General features: G+C 40.7%; 1 protein-coding gene across 3 annotated transcripts in view; it reads left to right on the forward strand.

The window, feature by feature from the left end:
• The window catches only part of eral1 (Era-like 12S mitochondrial rRNA chaperone 1), a 48,213-nt gene that overhangs the window by 21,891 nt on the left and 14,206 nt on the right, over positions 1 to 12,116 (forward strand). For all 3 annotated transcript variants that reach the window (XM_069911691.1, XM_069911689.1, XM_069911690.1), the window contains exons 2-4: positions 1,397 to 1,552; positions 3,346 to 3,473; positions 9,445 to 9,522. In XM_069911691.1, coding sequence (XP_069767792.1) covers positions 1,432 to 1,552; positions 3,346 to 3,473; positions 9,445 to 9,522 — 327 coding nt within the window. In that variant the 5' untranslated portion in view covers positions 1,397 to 1,431. The remainder of the gene's footprint in view (positions 1 to 1,396; positions 1,553 to 3,345; positions 3,474 to 9,444; positions 9,523 to 12,116) is intronic.

A 12,116-nucleotide genomic window follows, 5' to 3' on the forward strand; every position in this document is an offset into this window, starting at 1 on the left:
GTATCCAGTCTTCTGCATAAATCGACAATGAGCCACTGATTTCTGAATTAAAAATAATGCATCATTTTGTGTTCCATTCAAATGCCAGCAAAGTCTCCATGCTCTGGTACAATTCTGTGAAAAAAGTAGTTTCCTCAGAGACAGCAAGTGATTGAAGATTGTGCCTCATCTGATGTGGTCCCTATGGACTGATGGCTGCTCTCCATTGCACTTGCTCAACACCTGGTTCTGATTATTGCTGTTTTAAGAAGATCTGAGAAGGGATTTATGAAGCAAATGCCTGAACTTAAACTGAGAATGTAAAACATTCCCAGCAGTCAAAATTGCATTTTCTGATCTGTTTAGTTTTGTTCACAAAGGTGATATACAGTGCCCTCCATAATGTTCAGGTCAAAGACACTTTTTTTTCCTTTATTTGCCTCTCTTCCCCACAGTTTTAAATTTGTAATCAAACAATAAAGTGCACATTCTAGATTTTATTCAAGGTTATTTGTACACATTTTGGTTTGACAATGTAGAAATTACAGCACTTTTTATACAGAGTCCCCTCATTTCAGGGCTCCATAATGTTTGGGACATTTGACTTCACAGGTGTTTGTGAGTACTCAGGTATGTTTAATTGCTTCATTGGCACAGGTATAAGAGAACTAGACTTGCTTCTAAGTTTTTGATCAACTTTGGAATCACAGCCTCTGTATTTCTGTATCAGAAAATTACAATTGTATTGGGACTTCAAAAATATCATTAATAGAATAGGGACTGAATGGATAAAATTAACTCTTGCCTTGAGAAGAATTAGTACAATAATCAAACCATGTAAAAGCAGATGCAGTGAAAGTTTCCAGGGTGGAATAAACCTATGCTACATCATCAAATGTGCACATTTTCTTCAATGTGACTGCTGAGCAACTTAAATGAAAATGAAATACTGTATTTATCAAGATACACGATGCCATTGTTTCTGTAAGTTTGTTATTTTCAGATTTATTGTCAGAGTACATACACGACATCACATACAACCTTGTGATTCTTTTTCTGTGGGCGAGGCAGAATTGCCACTTATTGGCAGTGCAAAAAAAATTGATTCAATGTATACATGTAAACAAACTCCAATGCAGAGAGAGAAAAAATAAAATGTAAAAGTAAGAGCTCTTAAATAAGCCCCTGATTGAGTTTGTTGTTGAGGAGTCTGTGAACTTGGTGATGTGAGTCTTGTGGTATCTGTTACCTCTTCCTAGATGGTAGCAGCGAGAACAGAGTGTGTGCTGGGTCGAGTTAATCCTTGATGACTGCTGCTAATTTAGACTTGAGAAATATCTATAGGATAATTCTTTCAAATTCAGAAAGTAAATATTTAACATAGTGAAGATGATCTTGATTTGTACCTCATTCATAGATGCCTTTCTGCAAAATGGCTGGCCTCACAGGGTCATGTGCTCACCAGGCAGTTACTATGGAAGCAACTCAGCTTTGGGAGAAATCTTGGGCCTTAGAACACCAAAGACGGAGGATATCCGTGGGCATTATCCTCCTGCTGTCTCCATCAATAAAGGTAGATTTTACTCTGACCTTTGATTCCTTTAACGTTGAATAAATATTATGTAAATATTTTTAAAATGATCACAGACAGCGCCAGTAATCGGGACAGGTTTCAATCCCACGCTGTTTGTAAGGAACTTGTGCCTTCTACCTGTGTCTGCGTGGGTTTTCCCCTTGAGTTCCGGTTTCCTCCACTGTTCGAAACATACTGGGGGTTGTAGGTTAATTGGGTGGCACGGACTCCTGGTGTTTGTTGTCTGTCTAAATTTTTTTTTTAAATTAAAGATCTGAAAATAATCAGTGTGACATGAGAGTGATTATTGTTGTCTTTTTTGGTTTCTGTTTGTTTCCCCGTGATTAGATTTTGTGAATTTAGAATTCTTTGTCAGATTTTGAATTCGCCAAAAGGTGTCTTAAGCTCAAAGAGCCAGTCTTGAGGAGTGCATGAGCCATTTATGGTTCTGCTCATTGCATCTTGGATCTATCAGGACTTATAATACTGTGGATTAAGCAAAATAATGTTGCTGCTGGAGATCTGAGATTTTTAAAAAATGCCAGAATTATGATTAGTTATTGGCATGAAGCATTAACTCTACTTCCATCTCCTCATATGAAGTCTGACCTACTGCGACCTCTGCTTTGATCCATGAAACTAGTTTATTTTAAGACAGACAGCACAGTAACAGGCCATTCCAGCCCACAACCCCAATTACACCCAATTAAGTTACAACTCTCGTACATTTTGAAGGGTTAGAGGAAACCAGAGCACTCAGAGGAAACCCATGCAGTGCTGGGCCCAAACCTGGATTGCATTGCACTAACCACGACTCCTTGCTGTCTGCAATATTAGCTTTCACAATATTAATTGCCCACCATCTTCTTTTATTCATTTAGTTGCATTTGTACATCCCATGGCAAGATTGCCTAATGTCAGTTTATTTTCAATGGTTAAATATGACTGCTGGCACCCATACCTTATTATTGCTGATATCATCTATCAACTTTCCAAACTTCAAGAACATAAGAAATAGGAGCAGGAGTCGGCCATCCTGCCCATCAAGCTTGCTCTGCCATTCAATAAGATCATGGCTGATCTGATGATGGGCTCATCTCCACCAACCTGCCTTTTCCCCATATCCCTTAATTCCCCAGCAATGTAAAAATGTATCCAATCTTGTCAGAAATATATTTACTGAGGTAGCCTCCACTGCTTCAATTCCACAGATTCACCACCCTCAGGAAAAAGCAATTCCTCCTCATCTTTGACCTAAATCTACTTACCCTGAATCTTGAGGTCATGTCCTCTCATTTTAGTGTCCCCCACCAATGGAAACATTGGGGACTTAAGTTTATATAAATTCCTAGTAACCATCCCTCTATGTAACCTGCAGATTAATTGCAGTAAATACTGTACATGGCATTTTATAGGACAATCCAAAACTTTAAAAATTCACCTTCAAATCAAGTTGTCCTATACAAAAGGTCTAAAATTCTTACTTGCTGACGAAGTTGCAATACCGCTGCCATCTTCCTATTGTTTGTATAGAGAGTATTGCTCAAAACCAACATTTTAGGTGGAAATTCCAGTGTCGCCCCATACAGAGTTGTCTTATGTGGCGGCATATATGGTATGCACAGTAGCTGTGCATTCAGCATTTATTCCAGAGCCCAAGACTGAATGAGGCAGTGTAGGTGGATGCAGAAATTCCCTGGTTAATGGAAACTGATCATGTGTTTGATGCTTCACTGTTGCTCAATGTAAAATTTACTTTCCAGAATAGCTAAAGTTGTGCTTCTTTCCCACAGCTGAGCAGGGGAACCTCGTCATCCACCAGCCAGACCAGCCAAGCAACTCGCATGTGCTGAGAGTGGCAATCATCGGGGCTCCGAATGCTGGTAAATCCACCTTGACAAATCAGCTTCTTGGCAGGAAGGTAAATCTAATGTGCTGTCATTTATTTCATATGTTATTTTAAAGTTTTCATACATGTAGTATACAAAATCTATATACATCCATCATTTTGATACAAATTAATTCTGATTACAAAAGATAAATTTAAAACCCCCTCCCCTTTAAACTAAGACCCTCCTGATCCCTGACCCCAAAAATAGAAATCAATCATTACTTATACATGATATGTATAATAACATAGTTAAAGAAATAAATTTTTTTAAAAAAAGAGAAAAAGAAGACTACTGGATTGTACTAGGGCAGGCCAGGGAAGACCAAGGACTTGACTATCAAGTATTTATCTGTTCTATCTGCTGAGGTTATAGGGAAGCAACAATTAGAAAAGGACAAAATTAACCCCACAATACCTATCTTGTGTACATATGGGCTCCATATTTGTAAATATGTGTTGTATTTATTTCTCTAATTGTATGTAATTTTTTCCAATGAGATGGACTTTTGTATTTCCACCTGCAATCTGTCTATGCCCAAATAAGAATCCGACTTCCAGGTGACTGCAATACATTTTCTCGTCACTGCCAATACTATTTTCACAAACTTTTGTTGAGTTGGTAAAAGGACCAGTTTAGCCTTGTTCCTTCAACATTCTCTAACAAAAATAAATTGGAATTTTGTGGATATGAGATATTAGGAATTTGTTCTAACAATTCCCCTACTTTCACCCAAAAAGGTCTTACTTTCGAACACGCCCACTTAGAATGGAGAAAGGTACCATCTTCTTCTTTCTTTCTTTCTTTGGCTTGGCTTCGAGGACAAAGATTTATGGAGGGGTATGTCCACGTCTGCTGCAGGCTCGTTGGTGACTGACAAGTCCGATGCGGGACAGGCAGGCACGGTTGCAGCGGTTGCAAGGGAAAATTGGTGGGTTGGGGTTGGGTGTTGGGTTTTTCCTCCTTTGTCTTTTGTCAGTGAGGTGGGCTCTGCGGTCTTCTTCAAAGGAGGTTGCTGCCTGCCAATCTGTGAGGTGCCAAGATGCACGGTTTGAGGCGAGATCAGCCCACTGGCGGTGGTCAATGGGGCAGGCACCAAGAGATTTCTTTAAGCAGTCCTTGTACCTCTTCTTTGGTGCACCTCTGTTTCGGTGGCCAGTGGAGAGCTCACCATAGAACACGATCTTAGGAAGGCGATGGTCCTCCATTCTGTAGACGTGACCCACCCAGCGCAGTTGGGTCTTCAGCAGCATGGATTCGATGCTTGCGGACTCTGCCAGCTCGAGTACTTCGATGTTGGTGATGAAGTCATTCCAATGAATGTTGAGGATGGAGTGGAGACAGCGCTGATGGAAGCGTTCTAGGAGCTGTAGTTGATGCTGGTAGAGGACCCATGATTCAGAGCCGAACAGGAGCGTGGGTATGACAACGGCTCTGTACACGCTGATCTTTGTGTGTTTCTTCAGGTGGTTGTTTTTCCAGACTCTTTTGTGTAGTCTTCCAAAGGCGCTATTTGCCTTGGCAAGTCTGTTGTCTATCTCTTTGTCGATCCTTGCATCAGATGAAATGGTGCAGCTGAGGTAGGTAAACTGGTTGACTGTTTTGAGTTCTGTGTGCCCGATGGAGATGTTGGGGGCGGGGGGGGGCTGGTAGTCATGGTGGGGAGATGGCTGATGGAGGACCTCAGTTTTCTTCAAGCTGACTTCTAGGCCAAACATTTTGGCAGTTTCCGCAAAACAGGACGTCATGCGCTGGAGAGCTGGCTCTGAATGGGCAACTAAAGCGGCATCATCTGCAAAGAGTAGTTCACGGACAAGTTGCTCTTGTGTCTTGGTGTGAGCTTGCAGGCGCCTCAGATTGAAGAGACTGCCATCCGTGCGGTACCGGATGTAAACAGCGTCTTCATTGTTGAGGTCTTTCATGGCTTGTTTCAGCATCATGCTGAAGAAGATAGTAAAGAGGGTTGGTGCGAGGACGCAGCCTTGCTTCACGCCGTTGTCGATGGAGAAGGGTTCGGAGAGCTCATTGCTGAATCTGACCCGACCTTGTTGGTTTTCGTGCAGTTGGATAACCCTGTTGAGGAACTTGGGGGGGCATCCAAGGTGCTCTAGTATTTGCCAAAGCCCTTTCCTGCTCACGATGTCAAAGGCTTTGGTGAGGTCAACAAAGGTGATGTAGAGTCCTTTGTTTTGTTCTCTGCACTAAAAAGTCCAGGTTTGATTGATTGCAGCTCCAGTAAACACGGGTTGGAAGTTAATGGGGTAGTACTGGAGCATAGTCTAAATAGGCGGCGGCCCGAACCATCTTCTATACCACACCGAAAACACTTATGTGATAAGTCCGATTTTATTTTGTGTAACTTGCGCGGTGTGATCTATAGTTGATATAGAAAATCATATTCTACCAATCTGAATCGCACATTAATTGTATACCACATACAGTCTCTACACAAATCCATCCATAGTTGCTCATCAATTGTAATACTCAAATCCTGTTCGCACTTCTGCTTAGATTTATAAAGTCCCGGTTTACATGTTGCCCTTTGTAATAAAAGGTACATCGGAGAAGTAAATTTCCACACTGGCTCTCGTCGAACAAGAGTTTCCACTTCACTACATGGTGCTACTCAGCTTTCTGGTCCCAATTTATCTCTTAAGAATCGCTTTATTTGAAAATAACAAAAAAGCATATTTCTAGTTATTCCCTTGAATCAAGGTCATTAACTGACCTTGTTCATAACAACCTTCAATAAGTTTAACTCCTTTATCAGACCACAATTTCAAAAATGTATTGTTTTGTGAAAAAGGTATGAAACTGTTCTGGAACAGAGGTGTATACAATGATATACCTCTCTTTATCCCAATTTCCCCATCTATCTTTCCCAAAATATCTATTAAATGTTTCAGTTAAGGAGCATCTTTAGTTCCTGTCATCAATCTTGAGTTCCATTTATAAAGAAAAGCCTTAGCTGAAGGTAGAATCTCATGTGGATAGGGTGGTGAAGAAGGCTTTTAGTATGCTGGCCTTTATAAATCAATGCATAGAATACAGGAGTTAGGAAGTGATATTAAGACTGTACAAGGCAGTGAGGCAAAATTTAGAGTACTGTGTGCAGTTTTGGTCAATGAATTATAGGAAAAATATCAACAAGGTAGAGAGTGTGCAGAGAAAATTTATGAAAATGTTACCTGGGTTTCAGCATCTAGGTTTAAAGATTGAGCAAATTAGCTCTTTATTCTTTGGAGTGTAGAAGGTTGAGAGGGGATTTGATCGAGGTATTTAAGATTATGAGAGGGATAGATAGAGTTGATGTGGATCGGCTTTTTCCATTGAGAGTAGGAGAGATTAAAACAAGAGGTCATAAGTTGAGAGACAAACGTTTAGAAGTAAAATGAGGTGGAATTTCTTTACTCAAAAAGTGGTGGCTGTGTGGAATGAGCTTCCGGGAGAAGTAATGATGGCAGAGTCAATTTTATCATTTAAGGAAAAATTGGATGGGAGGGGAATGGAGGGTTATGGGCAGGGCGCAGGTAGGTGGGGCTAGAGGAGAGAACTTAGATCGGTGCGGACTAGGAGGGCCAAAATGGCCTGTTTCCGTGCTGTAATTGTTATATGGTTAATATGATTCGAATCTTTCCGGATAGCATTTATAGTCCTGGAGATTTGTCTGTTTTCAATTGCTATGCTAGTACTTTACATGATCTTTCACCTAATTCATATCTTTGTTTAGTTCTCATTATTGCTTTTTCTGTTCTATAAATCTGCATAGTATTATATTGCTTTTTATTAATTAAAATCCTCCTTCTGTCCTCTGATCTTTGAACATACAAATCTTTTTCCATATCAGTTATCTCCCTTTCTAATTTATCCAATTCCCTAATGTAGTCTTTCTTTATTTTAGAGATAAAACATAATTTGTTACCTCAAATAAGCTTTCATTGCATCCCAAATCATAAATTTGTCAGTTACTGAATGCAAGTTCAGATCACAAAACAGTCGAATTTACCCTCTTACAAAAACCTGACCTTTTTTAAAAGTAAACTATTAAATCTCCATCTGTAGGTTTCATTTCATCCTATAACAATAATGGTGATTGATCAGACAGAAGTCGAACTTTATAATCTGCCTGAAGTTATGCTGAAAGTCAGAAAAAGTCTATTCTGGAATAGGAATCATGTCAATTTGAATAAAAAGAGTAATCTCTAACTTTCGCTGTATATCTATTAAGTTCAAATCTTTCATTAAATGTCTAATTTGCTGTCTTGTGGAAAGATCAGAAGCTTCTGTCTGGGACACATTTCTGAAAATTGTTTGCAGCGTTTCTCCTTCCCTCTGCCCTACTTCACCCTTCCTGAGATATCCACATCTAACTGACTCTTAATATCCTGAAGACTGGCTCCTCTTCAGAGGAAAAAAGTTGCATCTTTTATGGAGTACAACATACTATACACATTGTAATAGTTGAGTTTTGGGGATCAATTTTGCGTCAAATTTGGGGGGGTCGACTTTTACACAGATACTACTTTTAATCGTGGTAAACACCTGTATGGTTCAAGGTGTCGGGAAGCTCAAATGAGCAGGACCAGGTGGTAAGTCCTCATTGAGGGTGTTGGGAACTCCATGGGGTGGGCGGGGCAAGGATCCACGGTCATGGCATTGGGAGCTCCGGTGGGTGGGCAGCCGGTGAGGATTCGTGATTGGAGGATCAGGAGCTCCAGTTGGCAGGTGGCCGTGGTGAGGATCCACGGTCAGGGTATTGGGAGCTCTGGTGGCCTGGTGGACAGCCGGGGCAAAGATCTGTGTTCAGGGGATTGGGGGCTCCAGTGGGCAGGCGGCTGGAGCGAGAATCCACAGTCAGGGCATTGGAAGGTCCGATAGCAGGCAGCCAGAGCAAGAATTGGGGCTTCGTGGGTGGGTGGTCAGGGCCAAAAATAGGGCTGTTGACTTTTAAACAGGATAACTGGAAAATATGTGATTTTTGGGCCAAAACAGGGGGTCAACTTTCACACGGGATCAGCTATTACATGACTATATATGGTAGATTGCAAAATGTTCAGTTACTTTGAATAATCCTCAGTCCATGCTGGCTTACAGTAGGACTTAGCATTTATGTTCTTGTGGAAAGTGACATTCGAGTCATAGGAGTGCCAGGCAAAGACCATCTTCAACAAGGTGGAGTCTGACATGTCCCCATTGTGTCAACATCTTGGCGATGAAGTCTGGAAGCTCGGCTGGAAAAGCCGCTGAGACACCAAGACCAGGAGCAAGTTAGAGTCTGGGTATCTTCTCAACCACCAAAGCATCTGCGTCATTCTCCACTTACCTGGATGTGCAGCATCAAGAACTGTCCAAAAAAAACTCCACAGATGGCAGATGAATATAATCCCAAAAGGTGGAAGGTGATGCCTTCAGGGTCAGATAGGGATAGGATGTGAACAGTAAACAGTAGGGCACAAATGACTTTAGTGTTCAAGTTCATAGTTCTCTGAAATTGGTGACACAGGTAGACACCTTGCTTTCATTTCCACCACCTGTAACAGGATCCCACCATTAGACACATCTTCCGCTCTCTGCCTCTGTGCCTCTGTCATCCACTTATTCGTCCCCACCAATCGCCCCTCCCCGGCACCTTCCCGTCAGAAGTGCCGTACATGTGCCCACACTTCCTCCCTCACCACCATTTGGGCCCCCCAAACAGTCCTTTCTGTGGGAAAACTTGTCACAGCCAGTTCTCAGGTAGTTTAAATATATATTTCCTATAGAATACAATACAATGTGTTTGTGAAGAGTTGGTGAGCTGGGTGAATTGTTGACCAGGTATTACCTCATCTCACCCAATTACTGCCCACATCCTGGTCAATCTCCTATGCAATATCTGCAATGCAACCACATTCTTCTTATAGTGTGGTGACCGGAACTGCACACAATAAATAGCAGCTGTTGAGAAGCTACCCCCGCGTTTATTCAGCTTTAATGAACATTGCTCTTCTGCTTGTGTTGTAGGTCTTTCCGGTTTCAAGCAAAGTTCACACAACACGGCGTCGAGCACAAGGAGTCATCACAGATGGAGATACACAAATAGTGCGTGACTGCCTTTGAAGTGTTTGTTTCCCTTTCAAAAGATCCAAACTGCACTTTTGTTTCCGAGAACAGATGGCCATGAGTGAGCTCATGTTCCCTGTATATTTTGTGTGCTTGTGTGGCCCAGGCACTCTGCTCTCTGCAGAATCTGGGGTTCTTGCTGCAGAATAGTTCTTCTCCAACTCAATGAGGGTTTGGAAAACGAGTATCAACCATTACACTGGACAACAAAGAATTTGCTTTCTGAACCGTTTGGGTGTATTTTATGGATTTTTGGCTACTGATCATGGAAATCATCTTAAAATTGTCCTTTCACATATCATTTTTATATATAACCTATTTTTCTGATTTCCTGTCATATTTTAAGTCTATTAGTATATTACCCACAAAGCAAGCTGTTTTGGTCAGTCCAAACATGCTTGGGAATGCACTTAATGCAGATGTTATGCAAATGTTGTCTTAGGCCTGGGCATGCTTAGTCAAGTTAGATGCAGACCGGCTCTAAAGGCAGCTCACATACCATATACAGATGCTGTGCATTACATTTTGAATTTTTCAAGTCCTACATGCATTCACATTCAAAATTCATATACAGTTTATTGATATATAATCATGTTACATGATGGCTTTTAAAACCCAAATCCATTCTACACTTCCCTCAAAAAGAAGATAAGAAATCCCCCAAAAAAATCGATTAAGAGCACAGAAAGAAAAATAGAAAGAAATGGTTTACAACTATCATCCAGACTGGAAGAATCTATTTTTCATGACTTCATCGAGTCAAGTGAGTATCCATGTGAATTTCATAAATACAAAAAAAAGTTAAAATTACAGCATTATGTTGTCAAATTGCATTATATCAAAATCTTACGAATCTTCTCCCCAACTTTAACCCAGTAAAATTAGCTCTCCTTAAACATCTCTAACCCGAAATAAGAGGAAAATAAGTGGTAAAATTAATACACATCTTGAACATGTATCCACTTACAAGACAACAAATAGAATACAATACAAACCTTCAAAAAACATTAAACATTTTACTGATATATAATCCCCCCCCCCAAAAAAAATTCCAGAACAGGAAAGAAAAGGAAGAAGAAAGGACAAAAAAAAACCAAATATTATCAGAAAAATAATCTAAAAACGATTCAAACCATCATTTCACAAATATAGGGTCCATATTTTCAAAAATGTATGTAGGTTGTCTATTACATAATCATCTCAACAACGTACAGCTTCATCTTGTATTACTGGACATTGAGATCGATTGAACGCACGTTGATGCACTTGTTCTCCAGCCAATAGCAGAGTGAGTGGACTTAACAATCCCAGTTATTCAGGAAGATTCAATGCAGCAGAAATGTCTCGTCAATGTCGCAACAGCTGTGAGACCTTCTCTTACATTTGTGATGAGTCGACGCTTAAGGCTCAAAGATGCAGCATGACTGCACTTATGGAGAAAGCCTATGAGCTCTACTTCAGTTGGAAAATTGATGACCAAGACAAACTCTGGGCTCCTCACGTTTGTTGTGCGACATGTGCAGTCAGCCAGAGAGCTTGGCTCAGCATCATTATGTGATTAACCATTCAATAAAAGTTAATTTGATGTTTTTCCAACTTCATACTTAATGCAGAAAACCTGAAATTATCTTTGTGTTCAGCTTGAAGTTGTCTGTCATAATCCCCAATTTTTTTCAGGAAGCAAACTTTTTTTGGGGAAAAAAATTGTTGTCCATTGCAGTGCAGAATTACATTATGCATCCAGTCACATTGTGCAACTCTTTGTAAGACTGTTTTAAAGGATTTGAATCATCTCGTAGAATTGTGCAGTACAGAAATTAACCCTTCCATCCTACAGTCTTTCTAGTCTGTGACAATAGAAGATCCAAATATCCACCTTTCTTCCTCTCCCATAACAACCTGGGTCAGATCTCATCTGGCCTTGTGGATTTCTCAATTCTTGGGTGTCCCATAAATTCGAATATCTCTTTAATACGGATCTGCTCCAGATTATCCATATACTTTTCCCTACACCTCCTATCTACCATGTGCTTGAGATAAGCCATTGACTTGTCACTTTGTGTCTTAGTTCTGGTCCTTGAGTCTTGCCTTTCTCAGCAAATCTCTCCATTTCTGACCCATTCACTGCCATCCCTTCCATAATCCGTGTTTCCTTCCGATCATCATTTACATGTCCTCTTGCACTCTTCCCCGGTTCTATTTTAAAGGGCTGATCATCCAACCAGTATGCTGGCTGCCCTTGTAAACACAGCTCTCAATGTCTAATCCTATTTTTTTTTCCCAAAACTCCTACAAATGATCTCAAAACTTTTCTTGCCAAGGGATTCGCATCCTTCAAATAGGACCCATTTGCAACAAGATAGTGTCACGGCCCATTTGACCATTCCACTTACCAACTCCATCCTTCAATAGCAGCCTGCATGGATTTTTTAAACACACTCTCTTGCCATTCCAGTTCTTGCTTTATATTGATTGTCCTTGTGAAGTCTTGAGAACCCTGCACAGACCATCTTCCAGCTACTCCTGTTGGGAAAGAAGTACAGGAGGCTCAGAGCCAGAACCATCAGGCTGAG

The sequence above is a fragment of the Narcine bancroftii genome, chromosome 14, assembly GCF_036971445.1.
Source record: "Narcine bancroftii isolate sNarBan1 chromosome 14, sNarBan1.hap1, whole genome shotgun sequence".
NCBI classification, from domain to species: Eukaryota; Metazoa; Chordata; class Chondrichthyes; order Torpediniformes; family Narcinidae; genus Narcine; species Narcine bancroftii.